The sequence below is a fragment of the Helicoverpa zea genome, chromosome 17 (genome assembly GCF_022581195.2).
Source record: "Helicoverpa zea isolate HzStark_Cry1AcR chromosome 17, ilHelZeax1.1, whole genome shotgun sequence".
Classification (NCBI taxonomy): domain Eukaryota; kingdom Metazoa; phylum Arthropoda; class Insecta; order Lepidoptera; family Noctuidae; genus Helicoverpa; species Helicoverpa zea.
This window is the reverse complement of record NC_061468.1, coordinates 571,620-585,696: the sequence shown is the minus strand read 5'-3', so window position 1 is coordinate 585,696 and position 14,077 is coordinate 571,620. Positions and strand designations below refer to the sequence as shown.

The window sequence follows — 14,077 nt, the reverse complement described above, 5'->3', positions numbered from 1 at the left end:
ATCGTAAATATATCGAAAACATAGTAATTATTGAGTTAATTATTTAAATTAACAAGTACTACAAGTTGTGTTAAGTGCTTACCTGGTGATAGTATGCTTCGTATATAGCGCTGTGGGTCCCTGCCACCTGCAACCGTTCAAGCCCCATTTTCAGTAGATATAACTCACTACAAATATTACTTTACGAACATATTTTGAACGGCTATGGGTGTGACATTTCAATACTGTTCACGACATTTCCAACGTTCTTAGTGAAACTAATACGATTACGTGTATTCCAACACGTTATGTGTGATTATATGACATGAAACACCAATAACAAACTCAGCACTGAGATTTAAAACCAACTATTCGGTTAAATACGCGGCTAAACTATTGAAATCCTAAAAAATTCTGAGCAGCGTAATCCGTTCACGGTACACTAAACTTTGACGTCAAATATTTCAATGTTTTCACGCTCGATATCAAAGACGCACTGCACCAAACTATAGATACATTAACGAACTTTAGTTTAAGCCGCAAATTTATATGACTTTATCCGTAACAACTATTTAAATCTCAAATAATTCTACCTGAGTAGGAGAAGGCAAGGCAGCCATTTTTTACATCTCCTCGTCGACCAATCAATAAGCGGCCATAGACTAAGGAATCTTTGACATATGCGATGCGAAGGCAATTTTTTTTAGTTTCTTGTGAGACGTAAATTGTTTATGGAATTTAATTAAAATCGATTTTTATTCGTTCCTTAAAAAAAAAGCAATTTACTTTATCAATTGTTTAATACAATGCACATCAACCAATTAATCAAATCTTAACCGAACGCTAAGACACAACCTTTCTGACAAATCCTTGTAACCGTTGTAAGCCCCGAGTGTTTATTTCAAAACAAGGGAGGGATTTTAAAGACTCGAGCCACTCTTTTACTTTATTATGTTGTTCGGAAAGTGGCACCAATATCTCGAGAGAGCTTACTGAAGCTGCACAGCAGATATCACACAGTCGTATCTGCAAAAAAAACAAAGGTTAAATGTCTTGAATTAATTTCGTAGACACACTAATAGACTTTTTAAATTAAAACTCGCCTTGTCACCTGTAAGCCATTTCTGTGTACCCAATGTGTGTTCTAAATGATCCAACGACAAATACCAATTCTTAACCTTAGCCTCATCAGCTGGCCATTTACCAGCAAAATATTCTGTCTGAAAGATAATTCAATTTAGTTCAATTAGTGATAGAAAATTATGGTATTTAGAAAAAATATTGTTACTGCTGAAACTCCTATGTTCTTCTTTTGAAGATAGCCCTATCAATATCAACCCATCATAAGCTACACGAATCGTTTCTTTTGAAATGAAATTTGAAAGGGTAGTTAGAAAAACGGTTCCCCATTTATAACATCTATAATACGAAACCAAGTAAAAAAAATGCTTGAAATCAGTTAGCGGCGCGTACAAAGCGTACGACGCATCCATAAGGTGTTGATCGTAGAAGAACTTACAAATATAGCGCTATCGATTGGAAACATAACTCCCGCATCAAAATACAGCCATTCGTCTATTTTTGCTCTTAGAATACTGTCTTCGGGGTACAACTCTTGATTGCCACTGTTTCTGCAGAAATACAGCGCTATAGCGTGACTGTCGCGAATGAACTCTCCATTTACGGACAATGCTGGTACTTTCTTCAGGGGATTTATCTGTAACCAATACATGTTACAGTAGACGGCTTATTATTTTTTAACATGCCATATAATTCACTCATTACCTTCTTGTAAGAATCCGTGTTGTTCTCCGCCTTAAATAGATCAATGTTGTGGAAGTCATAATCGATGTTCAATATAGACGCTGTCATCATGGCGAATCGCACTGGCGGCGACGCCACATCTCCGTAAAGTATCGGTTTAGCTTTTCCCAACATGTTGCTACTGTAACAGAATACAACATAAAAGGGCTACTTACTTACTCATTGTGTTTTAAATTTCGTGCCCCTAAGAAATGTAGACATTGTCTTATCTACGCTTATTCAAATCGTCAACTTAAACAAGACAACAACGGCCAAATTACCTGAGAAATCGTTTTCCAGGACTACACACAATCTTAATAAATGTTAGACATGAATTTTGGCGACAAATTAAACTCATATTTTAACAATAAGGGCAACAAAACCTACTTGATTTTATAGTCCGAGTAATCTGAGAGTCAAAGACGAAGTGGCGCAAACGCAAGCGATTCAAAAAGATAAACAGTTGTAAATTAATACTGGTCGATAACGCACACCGATCGTATTCAGGATCCTGTTACTGTTCCATAATGCATGTCGAGTTCCAGCTACACGGTCAAACTTAAAAAAGATCTTGGATAAAAAAACAGTTTGGCCCTATACAGACACATACTTTTATCTCCATGTATGTGTCCTTAGATTTATAACGTTTATCGACGAAGGCTCAAAATTCAGTAGTCTTAGATTGGTATTCAGCTGCAATCAATTAGACTCAGCCGACCAGATATTTGGAAACAATCCAGGCAGGTGATGATCACTTAATAATTATACTAATTTAATATTTAACACCTAGATCTTTTTAATGGAAGAAGGTTCTTCTTTTAATAGATTACCTTCTTTGTAGAACTAATACATATTTTTAAGACAAGCTGGCAGTTTATATGGCTAGACAGTTCCTTGAAAAATATATTGCTGCCGTAAAATAAATACAAAAATGAATTAATTTTTGTATCTCAAAATCATAAGTTTGGTTTATCCAATTCATGGGGACTTCGGCAAGCAAAAGACTTTCACAAACTGGCTTAAAGTAAGTATTACGACAAAAAATATTATATTCAAACCTACCGCTATTAAACTGCTGAAGCACCTGCCTGTAAAATGAGGGGTAGGTACTTGATGTGTTGAATACATGGGTCATAGGTACTGCTTGCTTCTCATGATATACTGATTTCCTCTTATTGACACAAACGGCGTACTTAACAATAGTATAACTACTTACACACATTCCCTATAGTGTTAGGGAAAAGTAGCTACGCTTAACTATAAAGTGACCATAATTACCTACTTTTCGTAATGAAAACCCAGGCATTGCACATTATGGAAAGCAGACAGAAGTCCGGCCTGCCGAGCCGTAATGATGGCGTTGGACTCTATGAACCTGAGCATTACGGAGGTGGACATCAACATTGACAAAGGAGAACATAGGACACCTGAGATGCTCGTTGTAAGGTTATTTCTAAAGGAAAAACTAGACTAGTGCCTATATTGATACGAGACTGTTCAGAGGAAGCATCAGCCTCACGTGAAGCATAAAAAAGTTTACTTGACCCGATATGTGCTCTTCATTTCAGCTTAACCCATTACAAACATTGCCAGTTTTCAAGGATCGAGAGCTCGTTCTAAGTGATAGGTAATATCATAACTGTTCGTTAAAATTGAAGCAGTAGTCCAAGCCTTCGTTTATTGTAATTTTTTTTTGCAGTCATGCAATTTGTACATACTTGGCTGGGCGGTATTGTGACTCCGGCCGTCTGTTGCCCAAAGACCCTGGAGGCCGTTCATTAGTGGACCAACATATGCATTATAACAGTGGGACACTTTATCCGCGGTTCCGCGCAGCTGCTGTAAGTATCGTTCCATTATAACTGCTTCCTAAAACTCTGCCCTACCTAAAATGTTCCCCAGTTTTGTTTTTTATAAGTTACCTACTTGACTGAGAAATTAGAAATGTGTATAACAAAAGTTTGCACACAAGAAATATAACAGATCTGCCAATAATTCATTAGAACATATTTTAAAGAGTTTACAATTAGGTACTTCTTTTTTACTTTCAGTACCCAATCCTTTACGAGAACTGTAATTTTGTAATGCCGCAACAAATAGCAGATATCGAATGCGCTTACTCTGATTTAGAGAGCATGTTATTAGGAAGGACCTGGTTCGGCGGCAGTTGGCCAACTCTCAGCGACATAGTCTTTGCTTCTACTATCAGCACTCTGAACATTCTTGTGCCTATTGACAAAAACAGGTGAGGTCAATTATCATTCATCAAAGAACTAGATACTCTAACTTTTGTTTCTTTCAGTTTCTAGTGCATTTTTTACCTTTTCAGGTATCCACGACTATCGAGCTGGCTTTTTCGTGTTTCAGAAGAGCTATTTTTCGTAACAGCTAATAGAAAAGGACTAAGCGAGTTCTCGAGAAGGATAGGCGAGTTATCACAAGTACAACAGTCATAAGTTTTTAAATCAAGAACATTTTTTCACAAACGATGTGTTTGTCAAAATTAGATTGCGGCAGTATTTGTGATGAGAAAGAGTTCAAGTGTCCCAGGAGTTCAATGAGACGTCGGAAGCTAGCGGGAAACATTCCCGATAAAAAATAGCATTGGCGTAGCCAGGAGTGGGAGGGTGGAGACTGCTGAAAGCAGACTATAATGGGGCCTGTGTCATCGCTTGCTGCACAAATACAGGTAAAATATCTACCGGTAAAGTAGATGATATATTTACTGTATTGTTTTAAGTTATTATGGAGTGATTATATTTAATTTTTCTAAAAATTGTTTGTGAAATACTTGCAGGGACAATAAAATTATAAATTGTCAAAAATATGCAGAAGCATGTGCCCCATTTGCCCCTCCTTGGCTACGTTCAAAGCAAGCAGATAAATATTTTGTTTTTTTTTTATGCTTATTCTAAATAAATAAGTGATAAGCCAAGAAGGTGTTGTTTTACTTAATAGTTACTATTCTATCCTACCCTGCATAAAATTCGATTAGCAATTATAACGAAAATTTTATATAATTGAAATTATTTATTGATGTGATTCAGTATTCGATTTCACTTCGATTTAAATCGATTCATGTATTAAAAATATTGTCTATTACGCATTTCCTTCACTCATCGCATCACTTTTGTGGAATTCGCTTGTCGTTGTGTCATGTCATTGTCAAAAAATAATTGTCATAATGTAGGGATGTGACATTTAACATAAAAAATCGATTTTTTATTAATCGATTAATTTATCACTATGAAAAATCGATTAATTAACAATCGATTTTTCATAATAAAATAATCGATTTTTTTATATTAATCGATTTTTTTCCTAATTTATCAATTATTTTCACAATGAGTCCCAAAAATAGTATATCAATTGATTTATAAATTAAAAATAATTTAATTTTGTGAATTTTTGTGAAAAGCATTTTAATTTGAACTATGGATATATGGCTATGGATTTTTAGTTTTTTTTTTTTAATATTTGAAAAATTAAATTTTGTTGATTTATGTGAAAAACATTTAAATTTGAATTCGTTGGGTACGGTTTTTTAAAATATTTGTTAAATTAAATTTTGTTTTTGTTTTTAGGCGTAGAAATTGTTGACCAGACTTTTAATAACACTTTATAACACTCAAAACTGTTAGTCGCGAAAAGCTTTCGTTTTACGGAGTTTCACTAACGAATAATGAATGACATACTTATCAACCAAATGTCGGTAAAATAGTATAGTTCATTGACTTCATCTAGTGAATGTTTGATTAAATAAATCAACTAAACTGTCTTAAAGGTACAGAAGGAATGCCGTCATAGATACATAGATGGCGTTAATATAACATCATAGAGATAGTATTCTTTGGTAGTTTGCGTCCCGGGCCAGAAAACCAAACTGAATGTCGGGGGTTGCAGATGAAAAATCGGTAATAATAGCCTGAATTATTAAAAAAAAATCGATTATTAATCGATTATTCATATAAATAAAAATACGCATCAAAATCGATTTTTACTTAAAAAAAAATCGATTTTAAATCGATTATTTCCATAATCGATTATTTTTTCACATCCCTATCATAATGTCAGTGCTCTCTGTCATGTCGTCCGTGTCTGTCATTCTGTTTTTTCAATTCGAATATTTTATTTATTTGTTGTGGAGGAGGGATGAATGAGTGAGGAGTAGTCGATGTAATTAATTATGTAGATTATCAAACATTGCCGTCCATTGTTCACGCTGAGTTCACAGGGGAAACGTAAAAAGTTCATCGAGGATTCTCACGGAATGCGAAGAAAGTAGATGTGAAAGGCTTCTGCTGTTTTATGAATGGTGGTATCGCTCTGAGGCTGGTGCCGTCACCATGCCACTCGTGTCGTGCTAACATACAATAAAGTGGTATTACGTTACGCTAACGTAACTCCGTGCTTACTCCGTGTGTAATATAGGTGACATTATTTGGAAAGTTTAGGAGATACTTTCTACCGTCGCGCACTAGCGATGGCCGGGTTCCAGGCGAGCGACACAATGCCCAAGTTCGGCCACGTGACGGATCTCCGCGAGCAGTGGATCGTGCGCGCTGACGGAGCGCTCGCGCATCGCCTGCAGGATCGCGAGATATCATCGCACCTCTGCGAGAACAGATACCGCAACCAGCAGATCCGCGAGGACTTCCCCATCGCGCTGAACGAGCAGCGCGACATCGAGCACGAGGTGCACCTGCGCGAGCTGATGCGCCTGCGCCAGGCAGAGATCGACGCGGAGATCGCGCGAGAGATGGCCGAGATCAACTTGCGCAGGCAGCGACGCCAGCGCAGCACAGATATGCTGCAACAGCCCAGCTCCTCCCGGGCCGCACCCCCGGCTCCTCCGCCAGTTGCTACCATTGCTAATGATCTCAATCCTGAAGAGCTGGGCCTGTCACCCACTGAACTCGAGGAAATGAGGAGACGATTGGAACAGGAAGAAAAAGATGCAAGACTTGCTAGAGAACTCAGTCATGAGGACAACAACCAAGATGCTCTGCTGGCTGATATGAGGTGTGCTGTGGAGGCTCAAGATGGTGAACTGGCAAGATTGTTGCAAGAGAGAGAATATAAGAAACTTCAAAGAGCAAAGGAGAAAGCTAGGCAAAAGGCTCTGCTGAAAAAACAGCAAAGAATGTCTGCTCAACAACAGGCACCACTGGATATTGAAGCTACCGCCACTCCACAGGCAACATTATGTGATGCATACAGCAACCCACGGGACATGATCCGTGAGAACCGACTCAGACTGTGCAAATCTGTTGACTCTGATTTGCATTATGTTGAACCATTTGAGAAAGAATCCATACAATCCAAAGCCAGTGCCTTGGAGTCTTTGAACATGTCGAACCAGTATTATGCTCAGCAAACTGAAGCTGGGACATCTGGCAGTAATGTATCTCATGCTCACTCAAGATCCTTTGATGATAAAAGGGTACCAAGCAACAACAGTTCACTGCAACATCGGCAGCCTCCGCCTCCACCCACAACAAGTAAGAAGCCTCGTTTCCCTGACCCTGTGAGTATCAGACCAGCCTCGCACTACCCTGCAGAGCCCATGGTGCCTGACAGCGTCCCCCCGCCCAAAATGTCCCACAGCTACAGTGAGAACAACAACCTGTACAGCTCCACGTTCCCGCCGGACGTGAGCCCGCCTCACATGGGGCCCGACCGCCATGATGCTAGCAAGAGACTCTCAGTCATATCTGATATAACTGCTGAAGGTCTAGCTAAGAAGAAAAGCAAACAGGCTGACAAGAAAAGGAGGGGATGCAAAATACAGTGAAGTGATTGTGTGACAAATGGCCTTTCAAAGATTAGTGATTTAATTTGTCAGTTAAATGGTAAGGTAGGCTACACGGTGGTGGTAATGTGGCAAGTGATCTGACTGGTAGCTCCTCTTCAAGTGTTTCAGTGTGGGATGATTATGATTAGCAATTTTCAGAAATATGATTATTATATGTAGATTATAAGTGGAAACTTACTTTTAAGGTTTTTGCAAAGAATTTAAAACTTATGTTTTAATGATAAGGCCAAAATGTTGGCATTTTAAAAAGAATTTTCGAAATATTTTTCTTAGAAATAATAATTATTTATTCTTATACTCTTAACTCTGCAATATCATTAATATTTAAGTGAAGCTAAGTGCTTATTGGTACTTAGAAGGTTAAAGAAATTATCTAAATAACTTGAGTCATTACAGGTAATCTTAAGTAGTAGTCCTGAAGCTCAAGTGTTTTATAATACTACTTGTTGAGATAGTGTCATATGCCAGTATTCTTACAAGTGCTAGCTATGGCACTATCCATTCCATTCATATTATCCCTTAATTAATTTTGAAAACAAGTCTCATCCTGTTAATGATAAATATAGTGTGGCTGTATGAATCATAAACCGTTTCAGAGCACTGAATCATGAGAACTTAAATAGTAATGAAATTGCAGGGAACATGCAGTAGTACCTGCAGAAACCAATGAGCCATTTTAATCTAAGGTCAGTGTGTGCCTTTATCTAGATGTAAGTTATGTAACAAACATTCCCTTTGTATTCTCTTTATGTTTTAACAACATATTTTTTACTGCAAAGTGCAACTATCTCTAACTTGTAAGTCTTAGATAGATATTTTATAAAAGAAGACACAGTTATTACTAAATAACGAAAATGTGTAGCTATTTAAAACCTATTTGTAGGCAAAACAAAATTGCTCAAATATTCATGACATGATTAAAATTAAAACATAACAGTTTGATAAATGTATCATGATCATAAATTCGATTATACATCTTCAGTTATATAGTTTAGCGACTGGTTACTCGTCAGTCTTGTGATGAATCAGAGCGAACATTCCGCCGGTCGTGTCCGTTATTTTGGCGAAAATGACCGTGATCTTGTACTTAATCTCTCTAAAATGTTAAGACTGATTTTAATTAAAATAACAGACTACCTACCCATTCTCGTTTCGATTCTGGTGCTGTTAAGGTTTTTTTTCTCATAAATACTTTAGTTAAATAATCTGATAAATAATAAGAAATTATTCTCGTATGCATAGATGCGTAAAAAATATAATAATTGCTTTCACAGTAACTTTCTCTAAAGTAAAGAGACGTATACGCCGCGCGTCGTGAGTGACATCACATTATAATACAGGTCATTCACATACGTAATATTAGTGGACAATGGGTTCATATAATATTGGTATTTCACATCTATACATAACTTTTGATTAAATGTTATTGTATTTACACGTATAATGTTCAGAATTCGTTTCGCAATGCGTACTCTCAAATACTTGTGTCGTACGTGACTGTCTCGCATACCGATCGTTTTGAATACCGATTATTATCTAGTTTACATTCTATCGGATTAATTAAATATTTACACCTTAACACATGCTGAAAGAAATCCAAGAATTCTATTCAAAGATGAGCAAATAATCTCAGTAGAATTGATCAATGCGTACAACGTGTATTTTCAAATATTTTTATTATATCCATTGTTGTACTACACACTTGATACGTAAAGTACTTATAAAAATAAACATTTACATGTAACTCAACAATAGGTAGCAACACCGGTGCTCTAAATATCAAACAATAGTTTTATATCATTTTAATTTAACTAGGTGAAGCTGCAATATCTTCACTCTACTGAATCTCATTCTTCGATTTAGAAAACTATTCGTGTTTTATAAGTCAGTGACGATGAAGAAATTGTCACAAAATAATCTATCGTGTTCATATTTTAATGTTTATTGTAATAATTACTTAATTATTGTTAGATAATTAACACATATGTACTTAAGAGTAAGCTTTAATCGCAATGTATGGCCTTGATCGTGCCTTAGTGGAACTGAACCAAACTCGAATATAATTATCTATGTATAGTTTTAAAACTCTATACTTACGTTAATTTTTAATTACCGTCTATATTACATATATACTATTTTAGTTTTATTTTCATAAATACACTCATATCAGATATTCATTTAAATTCTTGCAATTATTTTAATTTATGTCGATCAAAAACCTTGATAATTTCAATGAAACTGCTTAATGTCAAAAGAATCTCTGTTTGCAATTCTACATTAATAATTTTGGGCTCATAATTAGCAGCTATTACCTTACTACAATATTGCTGTCTATCGCCATTTCAATGAATGATAGATTCAAACTTTAACAGGTCTGCTAATTATGATCCTTTAATTAACTCTAATTATGATTGAAACATTTCAAATATAAACAGCATAATTTTTACTATAACTATCAGTCAAAATGTATGTTAATGGTTATGTTTATCTGAATAAATCCGCCGTCGGCTTCGTAACAGGATATGTGGTGTTATTTCATGGCTAATCAGCTTGTAATGGCGGGGGCGGATCACTTGGTGCGTTGTTAAAATTTTATTGCCGAGTGGCTGCTTCCCATGGTTGCAGTCACATCCTGACCCTTTACTTTGTGCACTCAATCAAAACCACAGAGGAAAGAAGATAGCGGAGATGCCATAAGGAGGGTGGCCCAGCCGCCTTCTTGTAGGTTAACGTAACGTACAGTACCTGAGTGTGATCATTTAGGTACTAGAACTAACAAGGCGTCCAAGTTCCTTGTCAATTCAAAACCAATCTATCAAAGATTGGTCTTGATTGATTGGTGATTTTATTTTGAAAATAATGGGCGCGTTTTAATGAGGCGTGTAGTTAGTAACGTTGCTCGTACCCCAAACCACCCGCATTTTAGCTCGCTACTTTCTTAGGAGATTTTTGCGTTATGACATCTCCGCTAGTCATTTTGTTATCCATGGTTAAAACTCAGTGCGTGTTTTTTCTTTCCCAAAGATATTATGCCCGATTCGTACACATAGTTCGGCTCATAAGCCTTATAGAATTAACGTCAAAAGTTACCAACCGCAATTCATGATAGTTAGCTTCCACCTTGCATTATAATACTTATTACTAAAGGAAGTAAGCATTTGTTTAACACACCTGTATAATGTGTCGCTTGTAACGTTTCGTTTTTGTCTTCTGAAGTCCTTCAAGTTGTTCTACTGGGACTTAACTACTGATTTCCTGTTCCTTTAACGACAACATGTATTGTTTTTAACTAAGACAGACACGATTCTAAATAAGATTTTTAAATCGTCGAACTACCTTCATATTTTTTTTAGAACGAAGCGAACAAGTGGTTAGTTTAAATTTTAATATAGCCTGATATTGAGTCTCGTATCGAAAATTCTGCAATACTTATTCCATATACTATCTCGGGAAATGGATGGCTTTAATTTCGTATCATTTCTATTCGTAGCGTGGTCAGTATGATGCACGCCTGCCGCATGCCGTCTGGCACACTCCGCTCATGCCCAAAATGGGCCACATAAAAGAATATTGAAATGCAACTTGACACAAATGCATACACATCGCTTATTTTATCAAGCTGTGTATAAATGGAACGATACATATCATCCATAAAGATGTTTTTTGTCGACTATTAATAGAATAGCGGGTTTGTCACAGTAGTTATGCGTTCAAAACTCGTTGCAAGTCAAAAACGGGTTGGTAAGTAAGTAAACAACAAGTTGGGTAAAGTATCCTTTGGTTTCACGGTCAAGCGATATTTTGCTTCAGACGGGATTGGAGAGGATTTGTGCCATAGACGTTATGTATGCAACCGGCTAAAGAGAAGCGCTTGTCTCAGGGAACCTAAATGATTCACCAATCACCAAAGCTAGCTATGGCATTACAAAGTCCACCTAACAACATTCTCACATTACAAGTTATGTCACATTACAGAATGGAGAAAGTATTTTTTCTACCACCGAGCAGTGTAACAGGTACATAATGTACTTTTTATATGGTGTGAGATGAGAAATCGCAAGCTTAGTCATTGGCTCATCTGCTATTATAATGAGTAACCTCTCAGAAACTAAATTGCTTATCTAAACAAGTCCGCATTCAAGTTTACTCATAAGAATTTTCCACGCGGATACGTGATTGAAACTTTGAACACAACCTAGCACACAGTACCTACCTATACGCCATGAATGTACCCATAAAAATCTGAATGCTAAGATAGTTAAAATAATATTAATACCCATAGCCAAACAATGGCTTGATCAGCCTTGGCGTAAGCCGTGGCAGAGTACACCGTGTGTGGAATAAATACATAACAACGTGAACATTGTAGGAGCACCTGTCGGCCAGTGACCTTGGGCCGGCCTTAAATGCTCCGCTTCGGAAATGCACTACAGCCAGTAGTAATTCTCGTAATGACGGCTCGTTAACGGGCTCTTGACCTTACCCGGATTATTTTGCCACATAATAGTACACATAAAAGTACACGGTAGGAAAATCTTCACTGAACTATGAAAATTATTTTGAACTCGATTTGTTGAACAGTTAAAAAAAATACAAAATAAGTAATTTCTCAAGTAAGTTTGTAATTTAACCGCAAAAGCAAGCATTTGATAAACTTAGTTAACGTATTTTAATGTAATTAACGTATCTTTCAAATTAAAAAGAATTATTGAAATCGTTTCACGCCTTAGTGGGCAGGTATTAATACAATTAGTAGGTAATCCAATTCCCAAGAGATGTCGCTGGGTGTTTTTCAGAAAAGAATACCCTGTGACGCACAGGAAATATTTTTTTTTTATTTCGTGAATTCTATTATATTTACTCTAATATTAAAGAATATATTGTTAACTAGCTAAATCTGCATTTTAAATTAAAATTATAAGATGATTTTAAGAAATATTAAAGTTTTTCTGTCAGCGTATGATGCATAGTATTCCTGAACGTCACAAAATATAATTAATTAAAAATAAAACAAACAAGTAATAAAACGAAAACAACTTATGGTAGCATAAAGATATACTTAAAATCTTTTAAAAACAAACAAAACGATAGCATAATTCTATAAGATTATTAAATAATCAGCTAAATAATTTCACTTTCGTCACTTCTTGGACACATCTCACTAGAAAAGTTGTTATTACTAATGATATCCGCTATAATTTTCAAAATCAAGCCTAGTGAGAAATTTTAGATACTAACAAAATACTATGATGCCAAAATAAACGCTATAAAATGAAAAATATATATTTTAAAACCATTTTTGTAACATCCAGAATATGGGACAGTGACTATTATGAAAATTTCGTGATGGATAAGAATAATTTGAGCAATGTCCACACTGCCGTTTTCAAAACACAATTACAAAGAATAAAGTATTAACTCACAATTTTTTTAGATATAAACCTTTACACACACATATATAAACAAAACCGATTAAATGTAAGCCTTTTCGTTTGATACCTACCACACGCGCGGACAGGACGCTCCCATAAATTATTTAATTGTACACTAAGCTTTACAATTCAAGATCGTTACGATTTTGTTCCGGTAGTATGTAACGTGACGCACAGGAGGTGACGTTTTCATCTCACAAGACTTTTAAAATTGAAAATAACTAATATTTATTTAAACTACCTTGTTTTTAGCCTTACTAATCTAATAATGATGAGTTGTTTATGTTATATACAGTGTTATAGAGTTAAAAAAACAATTTATTAACCTTTTAAATACTGCCACTATCCGGACCAAAAATTTTGCGCGCCGATGACACCAACATTGTCGTCACAGTTTTCGCCTTAATTGACTTTAAAACGGCAATGGCGGAATCCTAATACGATCATAAAGTTGCCAAGAAGGTAGAAAAAACAGAAATTAGTAGATTTTGTCTTCAGTACGATATCAAATTCACCGTGACGAAACCGGATTTTCCGGAACAATGATTTTCGTAGGACAACATTAACATAATGATATTTCTTAAAATAACAATAAATTTATGGCATAAAAATTAAAAATACGTTTTTAGAAATACAGAGACTATAAGTTCAAAAACTTAAACATACCTAAAAACGAATATTTTAGAAGTTAGATGTATTTGAAATCTCCAAGAGCGCCATGGGACACACGATATTTATACGTCCTCTTCAGGTTTATTTTAAATATAAAAATAACTATCCACTTTTTATGCTACATATCGATTTAATTGTACATTAAAATATATACCTAAATTAATCAAAAACTCACTTTCACACGTGCCATATAAAAAAATAAAAATAAAAATGTTGAATGTGTGGGACAGGCCCATTTTGCTAGGGTCAAGTTTTCTGAAAAACACCCCGCTACACTTTGGGATACTTCATGCTGGTGGACCGTCTTGTTATAGCGATCTCTTTCGTGTTTTGGAAGTCATCAGTGATACGAAAAGGTATCGGGTTGCTTAGGTAA

At 35.8% G+C, this 14,077-nt stretch overlaps 4 protein-coding genes across 11 annotated transcripts in view; 2 read left to right on the top strand and 2 right to left on the bottom strand.

The window, feature by feature from the left end:
- Positions 1 to 646, bottom strand: part of LOC124637998 (epidermal growth factor receptor substrate 15) — a 34,398-nt gene extending 33,752 nt beyond the window's left edge. For both annotated transcript variants that reach the window (XM_047174764.1, XM_047174765.1), the window contains exons 1-2: positions 573 to 646; positions 83 to 127 (exon numbers count right to left, since the gene is read on the bottom strand). In XM_047174764.1, the coding sequence (XP_047030720.1) occupies positions 83 to 127; positions 573 to 599 (72 nt within the window). In that variant the 5' untranslated portion in view covers positions 600 to 646. The remainder of the gene's footprint in view (positions 1 to 82; positions 128 to 572) is intronic.
- A 114-nt stretch (positions 647 to 760) lies between these two features.
- Positions 761 to 12,253, bottom strand: LOC124638254 (glutathione S-transferase 1-like). Of its 7 annotated transcripts, none has more exons than XM_047175179.1 (5): positions 12,081 to 12,253; positions 1,765 to 1,924; positions 1,499 to 1,696; positions 1,083 to 1,199; positions 761 to 1,005 (listed from the first exon to the last, which is right to left on the bottom strand). In XM_047175179.1, exons 2-5 carry the CDS (start codon positions 1,915 to 1,917, stop codon positions 823 to 825), a joined length of 651 nt encoding a protein of 216 aa, XP_047031135.1. In that variant the 5' UTR covers positions 1,918 to 1,924; positions 12,081 to 12,253; the 3' UTR covers positions 761 to 822. The 7 variants fall into 7 exon arrangements, with proteins under 7 accessions (XP_047031135.1, XP_047031137.1, XP_047031133.1 ...); XM_047175181.1 differs by lacking the exon at positions 12,081 to 12,253 and adding an exon at positions 11,973 to 12,074; XM_047175177.1 differs by lacking the exon at positions 12,081 to 12,253 and adding an exon at positions 11,811 to 11,959.
- On the top strand, positions 2,763 to 4,656 carry LOC124638255 (glutathione S-transferase 1-like). The gene is made up of 6 exons (XM_047175184.1): positions 2,763 to 2,806; positions 3,085 to 3,223; positions 3,351 to 3,409; positions 3,482 to 3,623; positions 3,834 to 4,027; positions 4,112 to 4,656. Exons 1-6 carry the CDS (start codon positions 2,763 to 2,765, stop codon positions 4,236 to 4,238), a joined length of 705 nt encoding a protein of 234 aa, XP_047031140.1. The 3' UTR covers positions 4,239 to 4,656.
- On the top strand, positions 5,859 to 10,118 carry LOC124638253 (actin cytoskeleton-regulatory complex protein PAN1). Its single transcript, XM_047175175.1, has one exon. The coding sequence runs from the start codon at positions 6,266 to 6,268 to the stop codon at positions 7,574 to 7,576; it is 1,311 nt and encodes a 436-aa protein (XP_047031131.1). The 5' UTR covers positions 5,859 to 6,265; the 3' UTR covers positions 7,577 to 10,118.
- Positions 12,254 to 14,077: the final 1,824 nt, after the last annotated feature.